This window comes from Nycticebus coucang, chromosome 3 (assembly GCF_027406575.1).
Source record: "Nycticebus coucang isolate mNycCou1 chromosome 3, mNycCou1.pri, whole genome shotgun sequence".
Lineage (NCBI taxonomy): Eukaryota > Metazoa > Chordata > Mammalia > Primates > Lorisidae > Nycticebus > Nycticebus coucang.
In genome coordinates, this window is record NC_069782.1 from 124410892 (window position 1) to 124427433 (window position 16542).

The 16542-nt window shown below is 42.5% G+C and overlaps 1 protein-coding gene across 50 annotated transcripts in view; it reads right to left on the reverse strand.

The window, feature by feature from the left end:
* Positions 1-3027: 3027 nt before the first annotated feature.
* The window catches only part of SORBS1 (sorbin and SH3 domain containing 1), a 243112-nt gene continuing 229597 nt past the window's right edge, over positions 3028-16542 (reverse strand). For 26 of the 50 annotated variants that reach the window (XM_053582832.1, XM_053582817.1, XM_053582829.1 and 23 more), the window contains 3 exons: positions 10048-10106; positions 7886-7998; positions 3028-6370 (listed from right to left, as the gene is read on the reverse strand). In XM_053582832.1, the coding sequence (XP_053438807.1) occupies positions 6303-6370; positions 7886-7998; positions 10048-10106 (240 nt within the window). In that variant the 3' untranslated portion in view covers positions 3028-6302. Of the gene's footprint in view, positions 6371-7885; positions 7999-10047; positions 10107-10831; positions 10892-16542 lie in introns of all 50 variants that reach the window. The other 24 variants (XM_053582809.1, XM_053582805.1, XM_053582806.1 and 21 more) reach the window with 1 other exon arrangement.

The following is a 16542-nucleotide window of genomic DNA, read 5'->3' on the forward strand; positions in this document are numbered from 1 at the left end:
AGGCCTGCCAGAGTCTGGAACTGTTTTCAGAGAAAGCTAAATAGAAAGTCCCTCTTACCTCTAGAATCTTGTCAGAAAACTGGAAGAAAGAGGCATAAGTTGCCTGCAGCCGTTTTCCATGGGTGTATTCAGCAGGTGAAAATGTAGCCAAACAAAACTGATAGCCAAGAATAAGACAAATCCAGTCCCTGAGAAAGTCTGAGTTTCTGGATTCATGCCTGCCTAGGCTAGTTCCAACAAAAGCAGTAGTGTTGGGTTTCTGCCACTTAATAATTGAAAGGGCCCTCACACAATTGACTCTTCGGGTCATAATTATATTGTGCGGGATCTGCCCCCTGAAGGAGCATGTGTTGAGAGAGAATAACACGGGCTGGGAATGCAGAGAAGATGTAGAGAGAAGACTGAGAAGGGGCTGGCCAGCCACAGGCAGCCAAACCAAAGAACAGCATTTCATGGGAGCTGAAGATGTAGTTGTTTTAACTAGGTGGTAGTAAACACTCCCCTGGACTGGGTGGAAGTACAAATTGGTACCTTAGGAAGGTAATTTGGAAATCTAAGATTTGTAATGTTCCTGCTCTTTGAGCCAAAAATTCTATTCAAAACAGCATTGTTTGCTGTGGTAAAAAGCTGGCAATAATCTTAAATATTTGCAACACCAATACGGGATTGGTTAAACAATTTATGGAAACAAGTTCTTTTTTTTTTTTTGAGACAGAATCTCACTACCTTGCCCTGGGCTAGAGTACCATGGCCTCAGCCTTGCTCACAGCAACCTGAAACTGCTGCCTCAACCTCCCGAGTAGCTGGGACTACAGGGGCCTGCCACAATGTCTGGCTAATTTTTCTATTTTTAGTAGAGATGGGGTCCCAGTCTCACTCAGGCTGGTCTTCAGCTTCTGAGTTCAAGTGATTCTTCCTCCTTGACCTCCCACAGTGCTAGGATTACAGGCTTGAGCCACCTCCCCTGGCCACAAATTCAAACTCAAAGGGGGGAGGAGGGTAAAATATGTGATTATGTAAAGCCTTCGTTTAGAGAGGTGTAGGTTAGTCATACAGAGAAGCAAGCTTGGAGGACCATACACAGTTCAGTTAGCAGTGCTCTCTCTGGGGAGAGGAGAGCAGCCACGGACAACTTTCACTTTCGTTTGCATAAGACCAACGTAATTTGAGAGATTAATTTCTGTTGTTTCTGCTGCTGTAAGAAAATGGCATGATGTTTCTCTTCTTTCATTGTTGATATTCTGAGTTCTAGGATCTCCACCTTCAGGGGTTCCCTCACTCACTCACTTATTTGATGGACAATGGATTGAGGGCCACGTTACACTGGCTTCTTGGGGCTGGGCATGTAATAGCAGAACAGAATCATTGCCCCCATGGATCTTAGACGATTGCCTGTGAAGACAAACCCCAGATGGCAATAAATGTATAAAGAAACAGGAAGAATGCTATGGAGAAGGGACACAGTGCTAGGGCTGGGGACAATAGGTTTCTAGTATGTATAAAGTAGAGAAATTCTCATTGAGAAAGCAACAGAAAGACCTAAAGGAATGGAGGAAGATAGCCATGCGACTCTTGGGAAAAAGGGCCTTCCAGGCACAGGGCATAGCAAGCATGAAGACCCTAAAGCCGAGGCCTGCTTGATGAGTTTGAGGCCATCAGGAGGACGGTGCTGGCTGCAGAACAATGAGAAAGTTGCAGATGAGGTGAGAGGTAAGGGAGAGGAGAGAGGTGGGACGTCTATGAACTTGAGGCCACTGTACCACTCTGAGCAAGATGAGAAGCCACTAGAAGGTTTTGAACCAACTTTAAAATCATCATTCTGGTTGCTCTGTCAAGGCTAGAGGGGGCAAGGGTGGAAGCGGGGGGACTAGTAAGAAAATTATTGCCATGATCTAGGTGAGAGAAAAAGGCTTGGGCTATGACAGTAGAAGTGGCTGGTTCTAAATGTAGTGTGACGGCAAGCTGATGAATTTACTGGATGAGATGAAGGGTATGAAAGAAAGGTCAGTGGTTCTTGTGATTTGGGACATAGTGTTAAGTCTGTCAGATCCCTCTGCCAGGCCTGTTTGAGGCCTAAGTCCACCAAGTTACCCCAGAGGCAGACCTGGAAACTGGTGTTCTGAGATGGAGGTGGTGGAGAAGGACAGAACTAAGGGAGAGAGGGGAGAGGTTTGAGGTTTTCTATTAGGGACAGATCTATGTCCTGGGTGCAGCAGACCCACATCAGGTTAAGATGAGGGTGGTCACAGCCATGGGATGACAGGAGAGTGAATGCCTAGTACCTAACACACTTGGGCTTGGGGTGTGCACGTGTGTGTGTGTGGGGGGACGAGACAGATTGCTTTTTCACCCACCATGTCAAGAAAAGACTTACAGCCCGACTAATTTGATTTAGAAAAACTGTTATCTCATTTTTTTTTTTTTTTTTTTGAGGCAATCTCACAATGTCGCCCTCAAGAGAGGGCTGTGGCATCACAGCTCACAGCAAGCTCAAACTTTTGGGCCCAAGTGATTCTCTTGCCTCAGCCTCCTAAGTAACTGCGACTACAGGTGCCTGCCACAACACCTGGCTATTCTGGGTTGCAGTTGTAATTGTTGTTTAGCAGGCCTAGGCTGGGCTCAAACCCACCAGCCTTGATGTATGTGGCCAGCGCCCTTCTCACTGAGCTATGGCACTGAGCCTGTTATCTCATTTTCTACATCCATGTTTTGTGGAACAAATTAAGACTCATTACATATTTTATAATGTTCCACTTTTGCTTTTAAAGACATATGTGCCTTACATTTGTTAGCAAAATGAAGACATTTTAGAAATAGTCAATAGTAATTAATTCAGAGGGTCATGCAGGTAGGTTATTGAGAAAAAGTAAAGGAAGTAGTGGTGTCTTCAAGAAGTGGAAGGCAGATGGGAAGTGGTTAAGAGTGGAAAGGAGAGTAAGGACCAGAAATCGAAGCAGTGAATATAAGCCTTATTTGAGAAGCTTGAGGAAGGAAGGAAAGAAACAATGAACAGTCAGAACAAACATATGCCACGCGATTCTGAATAAAGTTTATTAAATAATATGTACAGCAAATGTAGTAATTCAACACATTTATCAAATCAATCCACTGCAATAAAGAAAAATAAATGAATGGAAAAATCTATGTCGGCATAGTACATGCTCTCAGTGTGTAATTTAAATGGCAATATTTTAAATTAATTGGTTACATATAACATCAGTTATTTTTCTTTCAGAATATAATCTCTTTTTATAGTAACCTATTCTAGCAATAGGACTTAATGCTATGGTAGATAAATAGAACTGCCAGGAGAAAAAAAAAAAAAAAAAGCCCAAACAGAATACCTCCCCCTAAACCATAATGAAATAAAGAAAACAAAACAACAACTGTAATTGAGATTATTAGTTACCATCTCTCCACAGAAGAATAATTATTGTAAATTTTAACACTTTACAATGGCTATTTTTGGGCTGAATATCTTCAGGTGAGTTATTTGGAATTCCTTCATTTAAATAAAAATGGAAAAAACTTCATGACTTTCTTACTTTACCCCCCTCTTCCATTCAAATTTTTAAAATTATTTTTCTATACAAGGTAGGTACATGGGCTATACAAAGTCAAATATACATATTTACAGTCCCACTTCTTAAGCACATTTTTTTTTCTTTTACTGATCCCAGAGAGACTGCAAAAGATAAGTAGTTTGGGGCTTGCCTTTACCTGGAAGCATGGCTAGTATATCAAAATCTGTTTTGAGGCATGCCGCCAGTTGCTCTTGCTATTAATAAACCAGTATAAACATTTCAGCATAAAAATAGGTACTTTATATTACTAAACGTCTGAAGACAAAAGAGCAATTGGAGACCTTTGTTCCTTGTTTTGTTGTACATAGGAAGCTGAAGAGATGCAAATTTTAACATATGATTTTATTAAAGATGGGCAAATTAGTGAGGCATACTTGGATTTCTGGAGATATACAAATGCGTGAAGCTGGCATCATTATGCAGTGTGGCTTTACAAATTGGTTTTATTTTCTAGCTGTATTTAAGGAGGTGTTCAAAATTACCTACTTAATCAAGAAGCACCCCTCAAAAAACTATTATATAAGACAGTGTTATTAATGGTTTGCATCTAAGAAAGACCAGGAACCACATTAGCCAATACATTCCAAAATAGGTGAAATGCCGCCGTGCAAAATGCACATGCCTGTGTGTTTTTACTATATTCCCTTAGGGAGAGAAGGTTAAAACACAGTGCTCTTAGATGGTGGAGCAGACCTTATTGTCACTGGGTCCTAAGGACAATCAAGAAGACTCTTTCTATCCAGGAAGCTCCCTCAACCCCTCCAGTTCCATAAGCCCTTTCCCTTGGGATTAAGGCTCTCCTCTGCCCTAGATAAAACAAGCATCTGTGGAGAGACTAAGACATTCCTCTTACCAGTCATGTACACTTTATTGTGAATGAATCAGTGACAGTTTATTTCCTGAGAACAGGATTTGAAAGGATAGGGAGAAAAAATGAGGGTACTACGGCCATCTGGGAGAGAGTGGGAAGCTGGTGGGATCTTAAGATAGGAATCTGAGCAGCTTCAGCACAGGCACTGAGAAAAATTCTGACTACTTGTAAAGACAGTCTAGACTTTGGGATAACAGTCCTGGGGTAATTCCGAGCTACATGCAGACATCCAGGAGTTCCTGTACACATCCCTACCACCCAGAATTGCTACTCCTATTTGTGATCCTGGATGAGTATTTATAAAGATCAGTGTTTGAGGACTCTGGGCAAATTCCCAAGTATTTCTGACCATGAATTACTCTCAGACAAAGGTTCTTCTAACATTCTAGATTTCCCAAAGTGAGCTAATGGAGACAGAAATATGACAATGCTTTCTAGGATCCTTCCAGGGAAAATTCATCTCTTCCTCTCTCACACCCTTCTTAGCACATATCACAGTCTCTCTTGATTAAGATCCTTTTTCTGTGTCTGTCTCCCCAATATCCTCTGAGTTCCTGGTAGGCAAAGAGTGGGTCATTTCTATCTTTGTCTCAGTAAGAGAGGCCTATAAACATCCTCAAGTTGGACAGAGCTGTAACTAAGCACCCTAGGCATCACAAGGGCCTCCCTCCTGAGAGCTACCCACAAAAAAGACAGATTTCATGGTCACTGCCAGTAGCCACAGAACTGCTGCTCCCTTCTGCAGAGAAGCCTCACCAGGGTGCATTTGGACTTACAGCCCTGGGTTACCACATTTTGTGGTTCTTGAACTCCTATAGGGAGTAAAATTGGAGACTCAGGAGTCCTGCAGAGCCTGGAGCAAGTCCTGCTCATTGGCATCCCCAGCAGCCAGTGTACAATGTATCTGTTAAATGAATCCCTGAATACAATTCTTGGTTTTCTATGAGAACAGGCCTACCAATTCCAAACTGTTCTGCCAAACACAAGCTGGAAAAGAAAGGCTAGTAATGCTGTTCTGATATATGCAACTGCATTGCCTTGAAGGTGACTGCTATAAAGGCCAGCAATATGGGGGGGGGAAATGCACCATAAGTGGCCTCGAGGGCAACGGTCTTCTTGACTTAATCATTTGGAAATACAAATGTAACCTATCTGCCTGGCAATCTGCTCCCAATTCTCCTGGGCAGATCTTGTATGCTTTTCCATCTGAATACCAGGGCAGTCAAAGGTGATGCTGTGTAGCAGGCTGGAATGCACTCACGGGGTGCTTATGTTTTATTTCCATTTCCCCACCTACCTCTGCAGGTCCAGTGAGGATTTGGTCTTGGACAATTTGGGAGCCTCCACCTCTGCCTGGGGATAGCCTCTATGCTCCAGACTGATCTCTAGGAGTGCTGGGAGGTCAGCTGGCTCCAGAGCAGCCTGGTATTGGAGGTTGGATGTCTGCCTGGTACCTTGAGGGTTGCTTCAGGTTCAATGACCCCTTTGAGTTGGGAACTGGTTAAGGCTGGGGCAGCAGGAGGCATTTCCAGCTAACTCCACTTCTGGACTGTGCTCCAAGTCAGATTACCTGGGAGGTGGAGGGGTTGGGGAGGCTAAAGCGGCTCCCAGAAGCAGTGAAATAAATGTGATTTGCCTCAATTCTTTTTGCTCAGCACACCGGTCGACCCTGTCTGATATACAATGTTAAGACAGGCTGGGTTTCAAACATAACACTTCTCTGTCCCTCTCTTTTGCTTCTTTCTTTATCAACTGCATTTATTTTCCTACTGACTCAACTAAAGAGATAGGCTTGTGAATTATGCTTTCTCCTCCAATAAAAATAATCTCTGAAGTTTTCAGTCTTCTTATAGATACAAAGGTTTTACATAGTTGCCTGGAAAAGTACCAAACTGCTTTGTCCTTCTTGAAGTACCTATAAAAAAAAATAAAAAAACACATACGCAAAATAAGAAGCCTGTTCTATGTGAGTTCAGAGATACTGCTTAGAGATTTCTGCTTGAATGTCCCCTAATAACAATCCTGGAGCTTTTATGGTTTCTAAAACACTTTTCTTCTATCCTATCTCATTTAGGCTGCAAAACAATGCCTGGTGGTGAGTACAGCAGACATTTCTAATATTCTTGTTTTGCAGATGAAGAAACCCAGGCCCACCTATGCTGTAACTATAAAACACACATCGGATATTGAAGACTCAGCACAAAAAGAATGTAAAATATTTTGCTGCCTTTATATTGATTACATAGTCAAATGATAATAGTTTGAATGCCTAGGGTTTATAAAATATATTAGAATAAATTTCAATGGTTTCTTTCTACTTTTTTCAACATAGCTTTTAGAAAATTTAAAATTTCACACGTGGCTTACACAGTGTCCACAGTGTGTCTATAGGATTACACTGCACTAGAATGGTTGCTGACTTCTCAGATCTGACTTTCTTCAGAATACAAGGTAGGGAGGGGCAAGAACTTTTGGGGCCCTTGAGGGAACTGGGCAGCTTTCTAAGAGGCTGGTGAGGTCAAGGCAAATCTTTCTAGCTTTCCATTCATGCCTTGCTGTTCTTACCACCCCAACCCTGACTTGACTTTGCTTTAGCAAAACATTTCTAGGGAGACCAGGGAAGAGCTGTCTTTGGAAAGAAGATAAAGGTAAAGCCATTTGCCCAGGGGAAAACTGAGGTAGAGAATGAGTCAGTGGCTCCCAAGATTATATATACTCATGCCTGAGCAAACATAGGCTTGGGGAGAGATGGGCATCCTGGGTTCAAATCCTGGTCCTACCATTTGCTACCTGGATGACCTTGGAATAGTTACTTAACCTCTCTGGGCCTGTTTCTGAATCTGTTAAATGATGATAATTCTTGTCTTACAGGGCTGTTTGTTGAGAGAACAACAATAAAAGCACATCAAGTACAGAACCTGGTTTGTAACAGAATCTCAATAAATGTTGATCTTTCTTTTCCCTTCCTATACAGGCAAATCCTTTGTTTTAATTAAGCAAGTTACTCTAAGTAAAGTTACTGGGAGTCTGGAGAAAATAAGAAGTTCTTTGGAATGTCTATGCACATGCTTGAGTTTCATGGCAGAGACCTAGGTTCAAAATTTTCTTGTACTGTCCCTTAAAAAAATTTCCAAATGTAAAATAGACATAAGCACAGTGGAAATAAATTAAAACCCAATTAATGAATGTGACAGCTGCCCTTCCATGCAGCAGATGTTGGCATATAGTATTGGGGTTTTAGGTCCAACATTAGTAACATCTGCACCGTCTTAGGAGCACACAAAGAGGGTGGCCCAGTGTTCCTGATAGTGACACATAAAGCTGAAAAGCTCTTTTGTCTGTGCAGAGAAGATTGCTTTGCACATGGCTCCTCACCTCTAGTCATTCCTTCAATGCACAACTAGTAAGAAAAGCAGAACAAAATTCTTACCAACAAACCATCCATCATCACATTTTTCCATGACATCAACGATATCTCCATCTCGGAGTTCCAATTCATCATCATTCTGTGGTATATAGCTATATAATGCTTGATAGCTAAATCTGTGCATAAGAAAAATGAATAAGTGACTCAAATGCTATCAGGATGAACTAATGACTTTAAAACCCCCATTTCAGTTAAATCAACATTTTATTCATCAGTGGGAATAAAAACATTTTATTGGCTATTTCTCCAATAATTTGGCATTTGAAGAGATGCATTCAACATATCATAAGTTAATTAAGAGTGACAGGGATAGAGAGCTCCTGAGAAGCAAATCATCATCAGTCTTCTTAGGTCCTTTACTTGGTTGCTGTAGCTAAGAGCTTCTCTCTAGAGTAATAATCAGAAGTTTCTTAGGCCAAGAGACATTATATTATGGTCATAAACATTGGAGAATATAGGTAATTTTATTTTGTTATTATTTTTTGCAGTTTTGGCCAGGGCTGGGTTTGAACCCGCCACTTCCGGCATATGGGGCCAGTGCCGTATTCCTTTGAGCCACAGGCGCCGCCCAGCAATTTTAAATAAATAAATGAACATATACATACATAAAATATATAATATATACAAATATGTGTATATAAAAGGGCTGTTCAGAAAGTATCCAGCCACATATGTCTCTATTTTTCATAATACATAGTTGGATTCTTCCCAGGCAGTTCTTACGTGTTAAATACACACACACACACATAAAAAGAGAGGGAGAGAACATCCAGTTGCCTCATTATTTAACAAAACAACCTTGAATTTTTCTACATGCCTCTTAAACATATTTCAATAACTGCTCTTTGAAAAAAAAAAAAAAAAGAGTTGGGGTCTTGCTCTGTCTCCCAGGCTGGAGAGCAATGTTGGGATAACAGCTCACTGTAACCTTCAACTCCTGGGATCAAATGATTCTAGCTTTGGCCTCCCAAAGAGCTGGGACTGCAGGCATGAGCTACTGCACCTGGCCTCACTGACTGCTTTGAAATTTGGATATCATTTTCCTGAAACTCTTGAAATCTTTCTGCTTTTTTTCTATTCCAGTGAGGCTTGGGAGTAAAATGATAAAAATTTTATTTACTTGCTAATTGACCTAAGAGGCAGTAGGTCTGTGCTGTTTTGTTTTAACAACAGACACTAGAGACAGCTGGACTATTGTGGTGAAATGTGATGCCTGCTTTAGTTTCAAGGAAAAGCTCTGTTTTTATTAATATTGATTTCTTTAACAAATATTTAAGGAGCATCTACTATGCACCGACTTCACAATTCTGTTTACACGCTATTTTGAAACACAGACATAGTATTCAAAACTTTGCAAATGAGCAAGTTATCTACCATTTCTAGTAGATATAAGTGAATTCCAGTGTGGGGTAAGAGAAACTAGAAACAAATAGGCAGAATCTGTTCTCAGAAACAAGAGGGCATTCTGCTCCATTAAAACCAAAGAGACAGGGTGGTGCCTGTGGCTCAGTGAGTAGGGCACTGGCCACATATACCAAGGGTGGAGGGTTCAAACCCAGCCCAGACAAACTGCAACAAAAAAATAGTCAGGTGGGCGCTTGTAGTCCCAGCTACTTGGGAGGCTGAGGCAAGAGAATCACTTAAGCCCAAGAGCTGGAAGTTGCTGTGAGCTGTGACACCACAGCACTCTAAAAAAAGGCTTGGTGCCTGTGGCTCAAGCAGCTAAGGCGCCAGTCACATACACCTGAGCTGGTGGGTTTGAATCTAGCCTGGGCCTGCCAAACAACAATGATGGCTACAACCAAAAAATAGCCAGTGTTGTGGTGGGTGCCTGTGGCCCCAGATGCTTGGGAGGCAGAGGCAGGAGAATCACTTGAGCCCAGGAGTTGGAGGTTGCTGTGAGCTGTGATGACACAGCACTCTACCCAGGGCAACAGCTTGAGGCTCTGAAGAAGGACAGGACAAGACAGGACAGGACAGGACAGGACAGGACAGGAAAGGAAAGGAAGTTCTCTTATGAGCAGTTAAGACATAAAGATTAATTTCCAGTTGATAATGAACACATTTTTTTCATGTTTCTGTATCTGCCCGTGTCTCTTTTCCAATTTGGATTCCTATAGCCCGCCTTCCAACACACACCCTTGCCAACGTATAAGAGTACTTACAAGTCTTGTGACGTTTGACTCCTGTCTGGGGTAACTCTTCGCTGCTGGGCTTGAGGTTGCTGAGAAATGATTAAAGATGATTTATTGTCAGAAGGGGATACCTTGTGATGAAAGTCAAGGGGATGAGAAACAGTGCTGCAGTAATGAACAGATTTTTCGGCAATGTTTATGATCTCATTGCAAACTGCTTCCTGTGAGGTGGCCCCAAGATATCCAGAAACACCCATAAAACAGTCAACATGGGGACAAAAAAAAAAAAAAAAAAGAAAGAAAGGAAGAGATGTAACATTCCAGACGAAGTACATAAGTCCAGGGAAAAAACAGAGTTGAAGATCCAGGTTAAAAAAAAATAGATATTCCAGTAGTGAAGTGCAGGAGGGATCCAGGCGTAAGCATGGAAAAACAGGTAAGATACAGAAGAATTTGGGATTTAGTATGAATATTAAAAAAAAAAAAAAGGCAGCAGCATAAAAGCCTGTAATTAGTGAGTAACTGTTATAAATAGGGTAATACCAAGGTGGAAATGCCAAGTATGTATCCCCCATCATGCACTAATACATTCCTTTAATCCCACGTGTAGGCAGAGTAGAAATATTGACTCTACGTTCCTCTGCTTTTTCTGAGGGGCAGGGGCTGGCCTACCATCTCTCTCTACTACAGTAGCCACAAAACTTTCATACATAATGGCTCTGTGAGTTAACCAGGCATTACTCTAGTCTGGACTCCAGAAGTCAGTAAGGATTCTCTTTAGAAAAGCTGCAGTCTTATTCAATAGGCATCTTACCACATAGCTCTTTTCAGATTCTGTGAGATCAGGTCCTGCTCTCAATGAATGATGAGAAGGCTGTGATCACCAAGCAAATTATAAGGGAGACATTTTAGCAGATGTCACATTGGAAAGGATTCAAAATAAAAGCGTGATCAAATACACGTACCACACCATCACACTCAGATGACACCAGATACTCGCAGCACACGGCCGCTGAGTTTCCACAACAACATGGTGGGTGCACAGGAGAAAATGCAAATGACATACAGAGTTAGAAGCAAGCATCCAGGCAATGAAATGGAAAACTGGAAACATGGTTCAGTGAAGAGAGGCTAAACACCATGGGGTTCCCAGAATGGCAGGAGAGAGACACGGAAGGGCTGTTGCAGGAAGTCATGTGCCTCCATAAGCCACACACATTGGTCCCCACACCTCACACCCCCAGCAGGCACCAAGGGAAGTCTGCTCTACCAAAAGCCAGTTTCACTTATTTTGTTGACTGGAAACCCTCTCTGGAAGAGCAGGCTCAGAGGACTATCAGACCTGCCATACTTCAGGACTTCAAAAACTAAAAAAGAGAGTAACATCTTTGAAAAACTCCCTGGTAATATTTGAAGTATCAACCAAGAACATTTTCCTGGAAAAATCTGCATAAAAGTCTTCAGTGGGGTATAAGGTGGGTTTAGCGAGCTTGAAGGGCAGAACTTGCTTCTAGAAGTAGGACTGTGTGTCCCCACACACATGTGGAAATGACATCATCACTCTCCAATCACAGCCCAGATCCCACATGCTGACACGGAGACACGGGTGGAATCATGGCTAAGCAGATCCACCTCTTAACTGGAACTCCCATTGTAGAGGCTAGGTCTTCACTGGGAGAGTGTTAGGAATCATTTTCCCCAGAGAGGACTCAATTCTAAGCTGTAGGAAGTCTCTCCAAACAAATATTTGAAGAGCCATCCTCAAAGAGACCCTCCAAGTAATGTGTAACAACAGCAATAGGCCATAGCAAGGGCACTTAGAAATCTTCTGTATATGACCATTTGTTTCACAGAAAGGCTAAGAGGGTGTGAGGGCCTCCCTGAGGTCACACAGTGAGTCAGTGGTAGGTAGACTTATCCCCCCTGGCTTCATCTACTGTGCCATCTATGTTGTCTTCATCCTCAGACCACCTTCCACCTTATCAAGTATGCTCACTCACCTCATCTTCAATGAGTCTCACAAAAATATGGGCAGAGAGGCAGGGCAGGCTTTATCACCCTGTTTTCCTTAAAAAAAAACAGGAAGCTGATGCTCTGATGATCAGGGGGCTTTAGGGCAGCTAGAGAGATGTAAAGCTGCTCAGATAATCTTCCCCTCCACCAGAACCACCCCTCCTGTCCATCTCCACTGTAAATATCCTCATCCTTTAGCACGTCCTGCATGGCCAATATCCATCCCAGCCATCATTTCTATATCGCTGTCCTTTTGGAAATCCTCAAGTTTTCAAACCCCTTCCAAACTGCAATCACTCAACCCAGTCACCCCGGACTCTGGCAGCAGTGAAGGAAGAGACAGGACTGAAGGGCCCATTCCATGCTTCTTCACCATGTCCCAAGACCTCGGGACCTTGCCAGGTGGCTGAGAGCTGACCTTGTGTGGCTCCACTCATCACTAGCCTCTGGATCAAGGCTCCCAGGTAACAAACCAAAGAATGTTTCCTAGGACTTACTATGTGGGCTTTCAGAAGAGTGAGTCTTATTCTGGGTATCTTAAATGTATGCCAGGCAGGTTTAACTTGACAGAAGGGAAAACTTTCTAAAAGTGAGAATGGTCCAAAAACCCAAGGGGCAGCCTCAAGAGGAAGTGAGCTGCCTGCCACAGCAGCTGATTCAGCTGAGGCTGCTGTTGACTATTATTAGTGTGAGATGGTAACAGTGCTACTTACACTTTAATGTACATAGGTATCCCCCGGAATCCTGTTAAGATGCAGATTCCGACTTGATACATCTGGGGTATGGACAGAGACTGCGTTTCTATTTGGTGGCACCAATGCTGCTGGTTCATAAACCAACTGTGCACAGCGTGGCTATAGAAGACCTTATTTATCACCACACTGAAGTTCCTTGGCTGAAGTATGCCAAGACTGGTCTAGGTCACAACTCATGAAAACAAAAGTTCTCACACACACAATAAAAAATATTTCCAAACTCCAGCCAGTGACCCCTGATCTCGGGTCAAATTCAGTACAAAGAGAGGGTATGAACAATCTCTTGGCATGATCTCTACAGCTTACAGAAGCCCCCCAGCATCCGTTAGTCAACTTAATCCCAAAGGAGTGACTGGAATTGATCATCTAGCAAATAATAGTGACAGTCTGGGCAACACAGTGAGACCCCGTGTCTACAAAATTAAAAAAGTAACCAAGTGTAGTAGCATGAACCTATAGTGCCAGCTACACAGGAGGCTGAAGCAGGAGGATCACTTGAGCCCAGGAGTTTGAGGCTACAGTGAGCTATGATGACATCACCATTCTAGCCTGGGTGACAGAGCAAGACTCTGTCTCAAAAAAAAAAAAAAAAAAATAATCAGTGAATTCAATACATGCAGAAGAACCTGGTATTTTACCAGCACACACAGGTCCATTTCCTCATCTGACTTTTGCACTAACCCTTAACTTGACTTGAGGAGGTCAAAATTAGGAACATTTGGACTCAGAGAAGACTAAAGACTCTCACAAGATGACAAAGCCATGTAGCATCCCTGCTGAGCCCTCTAGAGTCTTATTTCCATACACCACCTCCCTCTGGGGTTATGGTGGGATTGCTGTTGTAATCATGATAGCAATACCCAAATTCTGCCTCTTCTGAAAGCAGGCACTCTAATTTCTTGAGCGCTTTTTATACTAGGTGTTCAAAGACATTTTCTTACTTAAAGGCATGGTGTGCAGTAATAGCATTCAACCATTAACCCAAGGAGCCATAGTGCTGGAAGGGGTACTGATGGACCAGCGAGTACCTTTCTGGCTTTGAGGCCACACCCAAAGCAGAGGATAATCATCAGCATAGCCTTAACATCTGGACAGTACAAACTTAACCCTGTTCTTGAGAGGCAGGAAAGCCTGGGTTTCTCACTTAGCATTTGTTGAATAAATGAAAGAGGTGGCAAGATAAACATCTATCCTGTTAGCTAAGATTCAATTTTTTCCTCCTATCTAAATTTAGGAGGATAAAATAACCTCATATAGCTGAAATGTAAAGCAATTATGGGGCAGGGAGGGAGACAGAGCATGAAGTGGGCTCTCAGTGGAGATAGAAACCATTAACATCCACCACAAGGAATCAGCCCTTCACTTTCAAGGCTGTGTGGCTTCAGATTATTTTTCCCCTCTAGGTATATGTTCTTTCTTTTCCTGGCCCCATTTTCTAACTACTTTGCAGCTTTATATAGTGCTTCCTCTAAACCTCTGCTGTCTAACATGGTAGCTAGTAGCCAAGTGTAGCTGTGGAGCACTTGAGATGTGGCCAGTAGGAAGTGAAATGTGCAGTAAGGGTAAAAATATATACTGGACTTTGAAAAGTTAGTATAAAACAAAAAAATGTAAAATCTTAGGAATAATTATTTGGATATATTAGCTTAAATAAAATACATTATTAAAATTAATTTCACCTGTTCCATTTTGTTGTGGCTAGTAGAAAATTTTAAATGACATTTGTACCCCACAGGATATTTCTACTGCACAATGCCACTCTTAACCCTCCCGGTCCTCAGTGTCCGGCCTTATGTAAGCCTAAGAGTGGACACAATTCTAACCAGGACTTCATCCAGGGTTACGAATAAAAGGAGCATTAACTCATGCTAAGTACATTTCAGACTCTGGAGATGAATTCCAATTTTTCACATGTTTACAAAAACAAGCGTCCAACACTTGTACACACTACACTCCCCTCCCCTCCCCCATCAACAACAAGCAGATGATAGTGGCTGGTCTAGAAACTACTTTCTTGCGTTATTTGCGCATAAATCGCCTTTCCTGGCCTGTAGTATTTGTTTGCCTCTTGCCAAGTGGGAGACCATGCATGCATCCTTGCTCGGGGTGCCCTGTTGCCCTTCGACCCTCAGATCACAGAAGTCCCTGGGAAATCTGATCTTAGCCTCCTGGAGCTGTTAACCCCTCTGGATCCACTGAATATGGTGTTACTATGGAGTTCTTAAGCATCCTCTTCCAGCGTTGGGTGGGTGCCAAAGCCCTGAAAATAAATTACACACAGGCTAAAGAACAGCAGGAAGTCCTAGAGATGTGAACAGGATGGAGAAACTCAACCACTCCATGGCCTCAAATCCCCTCCAGAAACAGCAAGAGTCTCTGCTGCTCCCCTAACTTGCGCAAGTCTCACAGAGATGGCATTCCTCTAGTGATCTCACACTCCAGGTCTTCTCAAACCCCACCCCACCTTTCTGCTGACCTACACTGACCTCCCAGTGGGACAGTGACAAAATCTGGGTTCCAGGCCAGGCTCTGGCACCAATTGACTGCCTTTTGTGCAGCATGCTTAACTTCCTCAAACTTTAAGTTCTAAAATATGTAACAGGATTAGATATAACTTAATGAAGGTTGCTTACCACATAGACTCAACCAATGCTCTTCCCTTCAGAGACTGTAACACCGTCTTCTGCTTCACTCACAAAACGGGAGCAATAGAAGATGTGGACTGAAGTACAAAGAGGCCAAAGCTTCCCAACTCAAGGTAACACTAACTTGCAAAGTATAAATTCCAAGTTTTCTAAATCCCAGATCTGCGTAACCCAGAGTAAAATGATTCTCTTCTTCTCTGCTTCTTTCCCTTTCACCCCACTTCCTCTCTTCAGTGGAACAGGGTAGGGAAGATAAAGTAAACTACTTCTGTTTCTCTTCCCTGATATCTCAAAATCACACAGCAGGTATTTACTGAGCCTCAACTACATGCCCTGGGCTGTGCTTTCCTCTCCATTATATCTCATTTACTGCTCATAAATACTCAAGAAAGCAGTTGATATTTACGTCGTTTTACAAATGAGAAAACTAAGACCCAGCACTTCTATGCTGGGAATTTGAAGAGGCAAGATCGAAATGCCAGTCTCTCTTACCCAAGTTCTATGCATTCCACCACACCATGACCTTGCATGCTTGTGCCCTGCCAGAGGAAGATTCCAGAAGAGCTGGAGGACACATGCTAAACAAGAGGTCCCCTTAACTTGTCCGGCACCCTACTGCTGGCACCTGGGATCTTACAGGTAGGTACCCATTTCTCCCAGCATCTTTTAAAGGGTGGACACTTAGCTTTGGGTCTTGGTTCCTTACCCTAAGCATTGAGAGACTACTTGCTGGCTTTTGCTAAGAACTGTAGCCAGTGTGTCTCCCCATCCCATCAACGGTTAAACACCTTCTGTATTTACTTAGAGATTTCCTTTCTGAGTGACTCAAAGGAAAATGTTTCTCACTTTTATTTGAGTGTCTTAACATCTTAAGTTTCCTTTTTGTTCTAATAAGTTTCATCACATGCTTGCCCTATTTCTGATTTCCATTCTGGAGTAGGCTTATGTCTTTGTTCTGACCTTTCTGGGAACTAACCTAGTTGAGGAAGTCACCAGAGCATGTCTGTGTTCAGTTGAGTAGCTCTCCTGTGTTTGGCTTCCTTCCCCTCAGGAACCAAACTGACATCACATAAGTCTTGTCACTTTTCTCAACTCACTGTAAAAAATCTAAT